The sequence below is a fragment of the Eumetopias jubatus genome, unplaced genomic scaffold (assembly GCF_037043125.1).
Source record: "Eumetopias jubatus isolate StellerSeaLion01/CBP00866 unplaced genomic scaffold, mEumJub1_p1.0 scaffold_7, whole genome shotgun sequence".
NCBI lineage: Eukaryota > Metazoa > Chordata > Mammalia > Carnivora > Otariidae > Eumetopias > Eumetopias jubatus.
In genome coordinates, this window is record NW_028274813.1 from 107,035,548 (window position 1) to 107,049,216 (window position 13,669).

At 45.5% G+C, this 13,669-nt stretch overlaps 1 protein-coding gene across 3 annotated transcripts in view; it reads right to left on the reverse strand.

The window, feature by feature from the left end:
- Positions 1-4,158: 4,158 nt before the first annotated feature.
- AAGAB (alpha and gamma adaptin binding protein) overlaps positions 4,159-13,669 on the reverse strand; it is a 73,792-nt gene continuing 64,281 nt past the window's right edge. Inside the window, exons 6-10 of one of the 3 annotated variants that reach the window (XM_088024874.1) lie at positions 12,279-12,361; positions 11,319-11,415; positions 7,120-7,225; positions 6,614-6,735; positions 4,159-5,944 (exon numbers count right to left, since the gene is read on the reverse strand). In XM_088024874.1, coding sequence (XP_087881000.1) covers positions 5,901-5,944; positions 6,614-6,735; positions 7,120-7,225; positions 11,319-11,415; positions 12,279-12,361 — 452 coding nt within the window. In that variant the 3' untranslated portion in view covers positions 4,159-5,900. The remainder of the gene's footprint in view (positions 5,945-6,613; positions 6,736-7,119; positions 7,226-11,318; positions 11,416-12,278; positions 12,362-13,669) is intronic. The other 2 variants (XM_028100233.2, XM_028100234.2) reach the window with 2 other exon arrangements.

Consider the following 13,669-nt stretch of genomic DNA (forward strand, 5'->3'; position numbering starts at 1 on the left):
AAAAGCATCACCCACACTGCCCCGTGACCTGCATGACCTCAGACGCCTCCAACCCACCCCCACCCCAACCCCCCCGGGCCACAGCACAAGCTCCAAAGCCATTATCATGGACCCCTGGGCTCTCGTCACGTGGCCGCTATCAGGCTGTCACAGCTGTTACACTCTGCAACCCAGCAGCAAACAGGCGCTGCAGCTCCTTACATACTCCCCTCCGTGACGACAAGCCCTCTTCCCCAGTCCATGCTCACCCCCCCTGGGCCTGCCTGGCACCCCAGCAGGTCACCGCAGCACTTTTACCAACGCTTTGGGACTAGGTCAGACATCTCCTCTAGAAAGTCTCTCACGGATGTATGGCCAGGTGGGGCCTTGTTCGCTCTCCCCTCTAGGCTCTGAGTTCCCAGTGAGCAGCGTTTATGTCTCCCTGTACCCCTGCCTTCAGGCCACCAATTTCTGCTGAACAGATGAATCAGTTACTGCCCGTATCTAGCAGGTTCTACCTTAGCAATATCTTTTACATCTGCTTCCACTGTGCTACCCTGTATTAAGTCCTTACATATGCTCGAAGGAATGCCACTCATCAGTTCCTGATTACTGTTTATCTCAGCTATTCTGATGTTCTCCTAACATGTGTCCCGCCCCTCCAGTCTGGGGATGGCACAGAGTGAAATTACCACCCTTCCATTTCTCTACCCACGGCAAAAACACCACGAATCCCAGTGCTGGATCTGCTCTCAGCCTCAGAATCCTTCTCAACACAGCTCTCCTGGCAGGTGGTGCTAATCAGTTAGTTTGGGCGACTACCGCTGCCAGATTTCCCAGCAATGTAATTATGGTTAGATGTCTTTTCCGCTCCAAACCCGTTGGGCTCCTTGATTACCTCCGGAGTAGGCACTGGCTCCACGAAGTAGTATTTCAAGGTTTTCTCCAAATTTCACTCCATCCTGATTTACCACCGTTTCTCCAACTGGACTATGTGGGTTTTCCCAACATAACCCCTTGCTTTCTCTCCGTACCTCTGTCCATGCCGCAACTTCCACTGAGAATTTGCTGCCTGCACTCACCCATCTGCCCCAATTCATACCCTAGTCCCTGGTTCAATTTAAGCATCACTTCCTCGACGTCAGTGGGTCTCAAAGTGTGGACCCTGGCCAGCAGCATCAGTAAGCACCCGGGCTGGTCAAAACATACTTTCCCAGGCCCTGCTCGGGACCTAGTGAACCAGAAACTCCAGGGCGGGGCCCTACGGGTAACTCCGGCACGGGCTCAGGTTTGAGAGCAGTGCTCCAAGCTGTGCTTTCTGCTCTCCCCAGCCTGCTCTGCTCTCTCCTTCCCACAGCAGTTGAGGCTGGGCACAGCACTTCACCTGCTGCCCAGCATCCTACCTTTGTGGCCTCATCTTGCTTCCCCCTACTATCACCTGGGTTGGACGAGGCGCTGCGAGAGAGAACCTGCAGCCTTACCCAAGTCTGTGGTCTCTGCCACACCTGGCACAGCCTGGCACCAAGAAGGTTCACAATCAGTGCTGGACCCTGAATCCAGTTTCTGCTCTCACCTGGGTAAAGGAATGCCTTACGGTTGCTTTTCCTCAACTCCAACCTTGAAGCCTTCTAACTTCCCCACTGACGACATCCTTAGAGTTTTCCAGAGTGGCAGGATTGGTGCAGACCGTGTCCTTGGGCTTCAGATGAAGAGGATGGTCTCCTAAACTGTGCCGTTTCCTACCCCAGACCTCACTTAGCCCACATTTTTGTAGCATTAGAGCCACCCGGCTGATAAGAGAAAAGGGAGAGGCAATGATTGGTCACCTCCTTCACAGGAGAGAAGCAGGGAGGCTGCTCCTGAACCGCTTTATGTGACCTGTTTATGCCCCCCCCCCCCGATTTGTGCTTGTGGGGAGAGAGGGTTTGGAACTATCAGCAGACAGATACAGACATCACAGCATTTTAGAGGAACAATTTCTCTTCCCAAACCTGTGTTCTAAAGATGCGGTGATAACTCTGATATCCAGGGTCTGACTCAATACTTTTCCAACGGGAAACAAGGTAGAACCACAAATCATGAAAAGCTGAAATGGGGCTCAGTGGTGTTCCCACAAAAGGCCCACGTGGTTGCTATTACCTCTCTTAATCCTTCACTCTGCACATCAGAGAAACACCTCAGAGCCGAGCGAGATGCCTCCTAGTCCAGAATTTGGCTTTAGTGCTACACACACACACTGAACTCTGGATAAAGATATCTACATTAAGAGCAAGACTCGTGATATTAATAACAGGCTAGGTGGTGCCAAAAATATGAAACCGAGAATCTCTAAGACCTTTTCTACAACAGCTTATATGCCAGAGATGCAAGGAATAGATCACTACACTAAACCCTAAGTGGAATCAAAGTCAAAACGTGAACTTCGCCCTGCACATTCAGCCTGCTTTTAGGAGACGTATAAATTCCAGGAAAGTTCATCGTTAGGGTGTTCTCCAACCGATCTGCATGAAGGCAGTGCACTTGACTAGATTTTTCACTTTCTCCACCTGGAGTCCTCCAGTAAGATTTGGTATTTAATGACGGAATGCCATACCTGAATTGTTTGACCGCTTTAAATTTGGGGTTGGGGGGGGTGAAGGACTCTAACTCATTACACAATTCTCTGAAGCTCTGTCTCCATCAATCAGAACGTTCAATGAATCAGAACCTCTGACCACACTGGACACATGTTTGCTAAATTTAGCTTTGCATCAGCAAGCACTCAGAATAGTTCATGGAGCGCTCAGCTTACCCTTAGACAGTGATTCTTCTAAGACTGCTTTTCCATGGCAGGCCAGCGCAGGGCCAGGGGCACTCCACGTGCTCTCTCGATGGCCATTGTTATGAGACTGGCCTAAGGTGAAAGAAATCCGACAGGCCACGGTGAAGATGTCTATTCCCTCCTCTCCACAGTGGGGAACAGGAAGGTAGCCGTATGCCACATTTCATGAGTTACGAGCAGTCTGTAGTGATGACCTGACATGGTCGATGGTCCCTGAACCACATCCCACATTACTCAGCCATCCAAGTCTAGCGTCCCTGAATCTCTTGCTTCTCTGAATTAGATGTGGCCAAGTTCTATAAATAGAGAGAAAGCAAACTGGTTCTGTCAATCTTCTCATACTCTGGCAGGGTAACATATTTTAAAATTATAAAAATATCTATGTCTTCATCACTCTAAAATTATTACATAACACATGATTTTCTGAGGGGGGGGGAAGATTTATTTTTGTCTCTCCCTACCTTCCAACACTGGTGGAGCTTCAAACTTTGTCATCAGTTTCATCAAACTAGCATATGCAAATCGAAGCCAAAATTCAGGGCCTACTATGTGCCCAACTCTGTGTTACACAAATAGAGAAATGGAGGGGGAAAAACCCGAGTCTCACTTTAAATCCCAGACAGTCCATAGTAACTTGTGTCGGCATATACCTAGGTCACATTAGATAGACTTTTTTTTTTTTTTTTTTTGAGAGGGAGAGGGGTGGGGAGGGGCAGAGGGAAAGAGAAAAATCTTAAGCAGGACCCTCGCCCAGTGCAGAACTCAACTCGGGGCTTGATCTCACAACCCTGAGATCATGACCTGAGCTGAAATCAAGAGTCAAACACAAGCGACTGAGCCACCCAGGCCCCCAGGTAGAATGCAACTTTTATTGCACTACTAGCTCATGATCACTCTTCTTAACATGAGCCTTTCGTAGACAAGCACCGGACACTTTATGCCCCGTATCCCCTGGAAGGGGCCAACAGCCCCAGAAAGCTGAGGTCTTCATTTTTTTTTTAAGTGTTTGTTTTTGAGAGAGAGCAAGCGAGCCAGCGCGCATGCATGTGCATGCGTGCACGAGTGGGGGGAGGGGCAGAGGGAGAAGCTGACTCCCTGCCGAGCAGGGAGCCCGATGCGGGGCTGGATCCCAGGGCCCTGGGATCACGACCTGAGCCGAAGGCAGACGCTTACCCGACTGAGCCACCCAGGCGCCCCAAAAGCTGAGGTCTTAAAAAGGTCAGTTGATATTATACTTATATGTGGTAGATTCCAAAACTGTGAGTTTGACAAACTCTCCAATTACTATTTATGCCTAATGTCAAGTACGGCTTCCCCCAACACATCCCCTACTAAAAAACAACAGAATCACATTAGCAGACTTTATAAATAAATCATATTTTAATCACCTAGCTTTGTTTAATCCACAAAATCACATTCACAGCTCTTTCTAGTCTGTCTTCTCTCCATGTGACCTGATATACTTTTTGGAACCCTTCACGTTTTAAGAAGAACATTCTGCCTTTCATTCTGCAACCCCAGAGCCAACTTCCTTGCATTCTTAATCAACAGCTAATGCAGTCACCTCAAAGAAACAACGATGGTATGGTGATCAACTATAGTCTCAAAGATCTTCAGAAGAGTTAAAAGAGGAGGGGGGGGAAAGGAAGGGGGGAAAAAAGTCACCAAGCCAGAGAACTGCCAATGTTGCCTTTGATGATGTATCTTCCTGAATGCTCCAGTCACTGAAGCCTTCCCTCCTGGTGGCTGCCCTGGCCCAGGACCTGGAGCATTCCACTCCTCCCGCCATTCCTTCTGCAGTGCTTAGAAGGCGGTGCTGGAGGGGTCTGAAACTCGTTTCTGCTGGTGACCTAAGGAGTTCCCAGTCCACGCAAGGCCAGGAGCGGTTGTCAGCCTGTGCGCCTGCACCAGCCAGCCGGGGCGCCATGCGCCAGTCTAGAACCGTGGCAGTGGCTACCACAGTGAAGATCAATGGCATGCATTACCAAGTGTCTACAAACACAGAAATAGGGATTTTTATTTACTTTATTTCCCACCCTTCCTTTGGAAACGTTCCCTGTGGGGGACCCCCCACTCCCAGCCCTGGAAGTCACACAGGCCCTCAGAGCTTCACCGCCTAACCTTTCACATCCTTTCCCCACTTGCCCACCCCGCAGTGTGACCACGTTAGCAGTGATCTGTTGGGCATTCAGAGACAAAGAGCGGGGAAACTACCTTGTTTTGAGGGTAAAGTGTGACGACACAGCTCTGATATCTCAAGAGCTCTAAGGAAGACGAGTTTCCTCCTGGTAGGACTAATGCAAAAGCCTCCAGATACGATCACATACTGCCTCAATGGCCCAGAACAGGGAATTCCTGAAGTTTCTCTCTCTTAAACACAAACCCCCCCACCCCACTCCCAAACAGCAACTTAGTAGATGAGTTTGTTTTATCCCTACCAGAGTAGGACACCTTGGCTTCCTCTATCATTGTCTAAAAATTCACCCTCGTTTCTCAGCAGTTTCTAGTGCGAGCTGAGACACTATTTCAGATGAAATGCCCAGAGGCGTTTTTAGCGCGAGACTAAGCCAAGGGCCACTGACTCTGGCCCCACCTACCCTGTGGCACAAATTAAATTTGCAGCAGCTTCCTTTCCTACCATCAAAAGCACCAAAGCTCAGGGTGCCAAGCCCCCTGAAAGCGGAAAATCCAGAAGCCCGAGGAAAGGTGGCACCAGCTCCTGATCTGCAGGAATCGGCTGTGACTGCAGAGGACACCCTGGAAAAGGTGGGCTGGGAATGGCGTGGTCCTTCTGCAACTGGGGCAAATCACACAGGCCTCTGAGCCTTGTTTCACTCCCGTCCCTAAAGAAAGTGTACTTGAGAAACTCTCACTCCGTGTCATTATCCTCCGCGCTCCCTTACGCTACACTGAGGGAGAAAAGCCCTACTATCCTCTACGAAAAACTCAAAGTAAGGCGGCCCTAGAACTAAGTCAGGTCGCCAACAGGATGATGGGAAGTTCAGCCAAACAGAACAGGGTGAAGCAGGGAAGTGTCTGAGGCAGTCAAACCCTAGCGCGAATAATTTAGTGTTCTTCATCAGATGAAAGGCCTTCAATTTCATCTCTGTCTCCCCCAATTGCCATCCAGAAGGCTTTGGCCACCTGTAGAGAGAAGCATGCAACACATTTTAGGCAAGAGCTACCCTGCAGCTTGTGTCATGAGTTAGTCAATACGCTGAACTGATCAAGGCCTAAAATTCTACCCCCTGCCCTCCAGCCCTCCCTCCCCGTGTATCCAAACCCTTGAATACCCTGACCCAGGACTTCCACTTCTAGAAATTTGTACTAAGGATGAAATCAGAATTACATACAAAGGTGGTGGATGTGTAAGGATATGCACAGCTTCACTATTTACAGAAGCAAAAAATGCACATGACCTAAATGTCCAAAAGGGAAATGGATAAATTAGGACACATTCATACAATGAAATACCATAAACCACATATATTTCCTGCCAAGAACATGTGTTGCATTGGTAATAACAAAACAAAACAAAACAAAACGACTAAGGGTTTTCCAGCCCAACAGTTAGGAAGGCAAACATCCTGAGTCTCAATGAAATTCCCATGTCACTCAACATACATTTGAAAAATCTTGGTTTGACTATAGCAATTATATTACTACTGTGTAAACATCCAATTCGTTCCAAGTTACTATCCAATGAAAAGTCCACACTGAAACCCGTCTAGAACTCAGCGAGTGTGATACATAATTCTAACAGCACCGGACCTTTTCATAGATACTCAATAAATACCTGACTGATCGTCTCACCTTTTCTGCATGCAACTTTCTTTGCTCGTGAGGAAGCGTCGCAGCCTTGTCTAGGGGGAAAATAAATCTTAAGAAATTCGTCTAATAGCACAGGAGAGTCTGGAGTGTATGGATGTTCTAGAAGATGGGAGATGGGTTTCAAAGACAAATGCTTATGGTGTAGTCATCACAGCTGTTAGGGAGTTTAAGTCTTCCCGATTTTCCACATGGGGATGCTGTGAGTAAACTGGCAGGGATCTTACTGATTCCAGGTTAATGAAACACACTGAAAGAAACCGAGAGAGGCAAAAGAAGAAGGGACAGTAAGAGGAAAGAGAGTGAAGAAAGAGGAAAACTTTCCCTGGGGAATTTCTACCAACAGAGGATGACACAGTCCAGGCACCAAGTGTCTCCAGACAGCCGAGACCAGAGCGTGGAATCCAATCATCGGTTACAGAACAAAATCCTACCACATAAAGTAGAGGGGCACCGAAAGGGGAACACGTCAGACGCGATGGAGCCAATTACCTTTCATTTCCTTTAACTTTGAAAACAGTCTTTCAAAATTCTCCAAATCTCCTCCACCAGTAGTAAGACTGGCCAATTCTTGAATATCCAGATCTAACATGGGATCTGAAAAAAGGATTTGTCACGTTATTTGCCAGACAGGACTTCTACGTGTGCTAAATACACAGTCCTGAGGCAATGGATCCTAGCTCTGGCGGGAGCCATCACTGAATGACCACTCCGTGTGTGGGAAAGCCGCTTGGCTGCTAGTGGCCTCCTGAAAGGAGAGCAACTCGCTTGATCCTTACAACATTACACTGAGGCAAAGAATATGGTTTCATTTTAGAGATGAGAAACGTAGAGCTCTGAGTTGAAGTGACTTGCTCAAAGGTCACAGCTGGTGTGAACGCAGATTCAGACTTTGGTGTTACCAACTGTAAAGGCCACCCTCTCCACTGAGGTACACCGATCAACGGCTGTCTGGAATTTATACCGTATTCCCCTGTACAACCAAATATTTTCATATCTACTACTGACAGCCACTATATAAGGTGGTTAGGACAGATAATCGATGTCTGCAGTTTACACACGAAGGGGCTGGGTTTAAAAATGCACTCATCTAAGATTACAGCTACTCAGAAGTAGAGTCAATTCCTATTTTCTTACTACAAATCCTTTATTATTATGCTAATAAAGGATTTGTAGTAAGAAAATAAAAATCCTGTGATAAGGATTTATCACAATTTGTTTTTAATCAGAATTCTTACTCACTCTCCACTCCATGCTGAACACTTCTAGAAAGTCTTCCCTAGCCAGTCCAGCTCACAAGTCTCCTTCCCTAGAATTCATCCCATACTTTTTATTTTAGAGAAAGGGAGAGCGTGCACGGGAGCTGGGAGACGGGGAGAGGGCGAGGCGGGGAGAGAATCCTCCAAGCAGACTCCCTGCTGAGCACAGAGCCTGATGAGGGGGGCTCGATCCCACGACCCCAAGATCCCGACCTGAGCCAAAATCAAGAGTCAGATGCTTAACTGACTGAGCCACCCAGGGGCCCCATGATTCCATTTCATTTTTGCAACAGCATTCTGAGGAAAAATTTTATTTTACAGAAAGGGAAACTAGGGCCCACAGAGGCTAAATAACTTACTCAAGATCATCTCACCACTACTGGAAGAACCATGATTTGAACCCAGTTGTCCAGGCCTCCAAGTCCACAACTGTAAGCATTATACTGCAAAGCCTCTCTCTACAGTTTTAGGGTAAAAGCTGCTTGAAGACAAGGACAGCTTCTAATTCTTTGCATCTACTACAATGCTATACAGATAATTTGGTGTGAAGAAGGCATTTTAGCTCATAAATTTGCTTTGGTTCGGTGGACATTTCATGTAGGCAGTTGATATACAGGGCTGGAGATAAAAATTTGTGATTTATCTGTGTGTACATGGTAACTGAACGGGACAGAATCACTTCATGCTTAAATATACAATTGGCAGAGGAGTTTAGATGGAGCACTGAGGAATGGCAATCTTTAAAGGCTGGATAAAGGAGGGTCATCTACCAGAGAAAGAAAAGGAAGAGCCAGAGAAGTCAGAAGAAAACCAGGAAAATTGTTGGGTGAGCAAGAAAAAATGTTTTAAAAAGGGACTGATTCATCATATTGAATGCTGCCAAGAGGTCAAGATGAGGACTGGGAAATGTCTATTAACTTCGGTGGCCTGGAGGTCGGTGGTGAACTGTTTTAGTGGCAAGTGGGGCAAAAGCTAGGTGGGGGTGAGCTGAAGACTAATGGGAGGTGAGGGATGGAAAGAAGTTCAATGGAGAGGGGGAGACGTGGGGTTGACGAGTGTTTTACCCTTGGTGGTTTGGTTTTGCCTTTTTTTTTTTTTTTTCAACTTTGAAATAATTTTAGTATTACAAAAAAGGTACCAAAACAGTAGGGTTCCACCTGCATCCCCTAGCGTTAACCTCTTATCTAACCACAGCACAATGACACACATTAAGAAGTTAGGAAGTGCTATTAACTAAACTACAGACTTCATTCCAACTTCGTCAGTTTTCTCACTAACATCCTGTTCCAGAAGCTTCCACAGAATTCGGCTGCCAGATCTCTGTCGTCTTCTTCCATGCGGGACCATTCTTTAGTCTTTCCCCGTCTATCATGGCTTTGACACTTCTGAAGAGTGCTCGTCAGTCACTCTGTAGCCTGTCCCTCAATATGGGTTTGTCAGATGTTTTCCTAGGAGACTGAGGTTACGCACCCCTGGCATGGAGACCACAAGCACGATGAGCCCTTCCGGTGCCCCTATCAGGAGGCACGTGATATCAGCGTGCCTTATTGCTGGTGAGCTTCACCACCACTGAAAGGCTACCTGCCGGGTTTCTCCAGGGCAAAGTCACTATCTTCCTTTTTGTACTAAGTAAATATCTTGGGAGAGCTACTTTAGATGATGGAGATGTCATGTTTCTTCTCAAACTTTCATCTACTAATTTTCACATCCATCAGTGGATCCTGATCACAACAACTGTTATTACTGTGGTGTGTGGCTGCCAAGGATTTTTCTTTCCCTCACTCCTTCCACGTGTATTAATTAGAATTCTTCTATAAGGAAGAGCAGCCCTTTCTTCCCCAGTTATTTCTTCTGTTCGCCTGGAGTCACAGATATTTTGTTCTATAGGTTGCAGCCCAATACTAAATTCATTCTCGCTGGTCAAACTGCTCCAGCGTTGGCCCCTGGAAGCTCTCTCCAAGGTTGGCTTGGTGCCCCTTCAATATGCCCCCATCCCTTCCTTACTTTCTGGCCCCATGAGATGGCTCTAGGTTCATCATCCTGAGTTTCTCCTGCCCCGGCCCTAGACTCAATCACTTCCTCCAAGTGGCCCTGGGTCCTTTTATTGGCAAATGGTATTTAAAAACCAAGATCTAAATGCTAAGGGTGTCAACTGCTATAGGGAGTGTGGGTGCTTCCAGGCCCTCTCAGTGGAAATAGGTAGGAAACATATATATACGCACGTATACTAACATGCACACGAGTATCTGTTTATTGCTCTAACTGTAAGTATGTCGTCATGCTAATACCCTGAGTTCTAGCCCAGTACCAAGGGTTCATCCCAGCCTTCTCCTTTCCTTACATGTGGCTTCTTTCTCAGGGAGAAACCTAGCTCTCATTCTCTATATTTTCTTATTTTTTCAACCCTGATATACACAAAATATACATAACCTCAGAATTTCTAAACCATACCCCTATGACAATCAAATATACTAAGCAGAGTGCACTATTTCTGTTCAGTTGTTTCTGTTTGGGGCCTCCTGGTCGCCAGTCAGAACGCTGTTCCCCCACGTTATTTAGGGTAGTTCTTTTCTTCCCTCCCTCCTTCAGTGTGATTACTGGTTTGTTTTCATGGCAGAGACTTCAGCAGGTCTAAAGCCAGTAAGAGGGACCCAAGTGAGAAAACAAGGTTGAATATACTAGAGAGGAACGAGATTATATGTAATTTTTCCTTCTCAGTATGTGTCTGTTACCAAACACTTAAGTTTTCTACATGGACTCTCTTCTAATCAGCAATAGAGTTTTGAACACCCTGCACGTGGGTCCTCTATGACATAAAGAGAAAGCAGAGATGTCAGTAATTCCCCAACAAAAGAACATTTACAGTTACTGTCAACTACATTTCTTGGCTTTTGGACATCAGAATGGATTCTAGTCTCAGTTCTGGGACCTTCTTGTTAGATGCCCTTGGACAAGTTATTAAACTGCTCTGGGCCTCGGCTTCATCTCCATAAAATAAGTTCTCTGCCAAACTTCATTACCAAACACGAGAAAGTAGATATAAAAGAACTTTCAAAGGATGTGAAAGGGCTTATAAAGTTGTATTATTCTTGTTACCATCAACTCTACCAACTGTTAAATACTATGAAAAAAACTGGAATATGGAGATATAAAGCTGTCTCACCAACTGGTTCTGTCTGTCTCAGTTAAGATGATCTGAATCAAGATCCTGCTAAGAGAATCGGAGAGAAAACGGTACCCACAGATTGCTTATGTGGTTATTCTCCCTCCTTTTCTGATAGCCGTCTCTAAGGCTCACATTCACTTGGGGTACACTATCAGTTTTCTTCCCTTGTTCATGTGTAAAGTCAATTTCCCCCTAGATGATTTATGCCCCGTACCTCTTCCAAGTTCCACAGAGCTGTCTCCTGGCAGCTAAAGGAGGAACTTACCCACAATGCCATCAGCCTGAGCATCTGTTGCGTTGGATGCACCACCCCGATGGTCCAAGAGAGCTTCAGTCCTAGCTGCTGCTGGCAAATGGGGCCGCTGTTGAGGAAAATACACACAAGCAATAATTTAATAGTAGGCTATTTCGGAACTAAAGCCAAAAAGACTCACACTTCCACTCCCTGGTTGGCTTTAGAGAAGCAGTAATAGGAGCTAGAGACAAGGAGAGATGGAAGAAGGATCAATGTCACATAAAAAAGAAAGAGGCTACAAATTCACTAACTCAGGATTATTTTCCCTTGAGAAAAAACTAGAAAGTGTTATGATTCCGCTGCTGGCTATTAAAACATGTCTTTTGTTTGCTTTAAGAGCCATGTATTATTCAAAATGTGAAAATGAACATAAGCCTATCACAAAGGGCTCAAGACTGATGAGAAAGATGCCCGGGAAGACAATATGGCACTGTGTAATTTGCTCTTGGTTCCAGTATGCTGACCAAGGTACACTTGAACCAAAATCCCTGAGGACAGAGGGTCGAAGTCAGACTATGAAGCCCACTGAGGGCAGGGGCCCTGCGTCAGATGGGTACAGAGCCTTGGACATAGGAAGTACTGACAAAGAACCATCGATTTTATTTTATAAAGATTGGGAGGGAACTTTAATTCTCAAGGAAATCCTAGCACATTTTTTAAAGCACTCTAGCAAAAAAAAAAAAAACAACAAACCATGGAACAGCCCAAATTGCAAACATCTTGAAAGGGCTTACTGCTTTAATGCTGAACTAGCCTTCTCTCAACAGGTACCAGGCACAAGAGGACTGTTTTAGATTCTCTCTTTATCCTTGGTTTACTATTGTCTGCTGCCTCTTAAATGGAAAGGAAAAAATAACAAATGGTATAGACTCATAATGACAAGGAGAAATTAAAACCAAAGCATTGAAAGGATCCAGGAAGAATTTTTACCTCTGACAGACACGTCTCTGCTGACCCAATGCTATGGTTTGCTCCAGCCAATGAGCTAAGAAGGCTAAAGCCTTGGTTCCTATCTGAAAAGAAAACAATACAATCACTGAAATTTGTTGTTTACATTTTAAAATGTTAAAATGACTGTGATAAAGAAACAATGGCTATTTCCTCATTATAAAAGTTTTAACTATAGAAACTTACTGTCAGACAACATCAGGAATTTATATATCTTACTCATGCTTACATTTTCTTTGTAATTACTATTTGAAAATATGAATTTTTTTGAATAAAAACCTCTTAAAAAATAAAAAAAAAGTCACTCACAATTACCACATTCTCTCAAATCTGAATAATGTAAAAACTCACAGACACGGGTCAAATATAATGGCAGGGCCATTACAACAAACAAGACCACTCAGTGGTTCTTTTGCAAAGGTTAACAACACTCATGTTTCTTCTTTTTTTTTTTTTTTTAACTTTATTTGAGAGAGAGAGAACACGAGCAGTGGAGGGGCAGAGGGAGAGGGACATGCAGACTCCCCACTGAGCAGGGAGCCTGAAGTGGGGCTTGATCCCAGGACCCTGGGATCATGACCTGAGCCGAAGGCAGACGCTTAACAACTGAGCCACCCAGGCGCCCCTACAGCATTCATGTTTCAACAGTCACTATCAACCAATATTCTGGTGTTTTAAACAGTATTTTAAATGTCCAGAGACATCTTTTAAAAATCAACACAAAGGCATCATTATCAGGGGAAAAGGAACATGCATGATTTTTTTTAAACAAAGCTTTAATTTTGTGATGGATGAGCCATTTGCAGTTAAGGCCCTCTCAATATTTGTACTTAGAATGGAGGACAAATCTGGAGAACATCTAGACCTGAGGACGGACAGTACAAGCATCAGTCCTGATCGCTGTGTTCCTCAGAATCACCTGGAACACCCATTAAAACGACCCTGGTATTCAAGGACCCTATCTCAGACTCACTGAGCCAGAAGCTCTGGGGCAGATGCCAAGGAAGCTGAACTCTCCTTTTAGTTTTTATCTTTTTTCAAGTTGATTTATTTATTTTTGGTAATCTCTACACCCAATGTGAGGCTGGAACTCACAAACCCAAGATCGAGAGTCAACCCCCGAGATCAAGAATGGCACGCTCATTGGGCGCCTGGGTGGCTCAGTCGTTAAGCGTCTGCCTTCGGCTCAGGTCATGATCCCAGGGTCCTGGGATCGAGCCCCATATCGGGCTCCCTGCACAGTGGGAAGCCTGCTTCTCCCTCTCCCACTCCCCCTGCTTGTGTTCCCTCTCTTGCTGCGTCTCTCTCTGTCAAATAAATAAATAAATAAAATCTTTAAAAAAAAAAAAAAAAAAAAGAATGGCACGCTCATC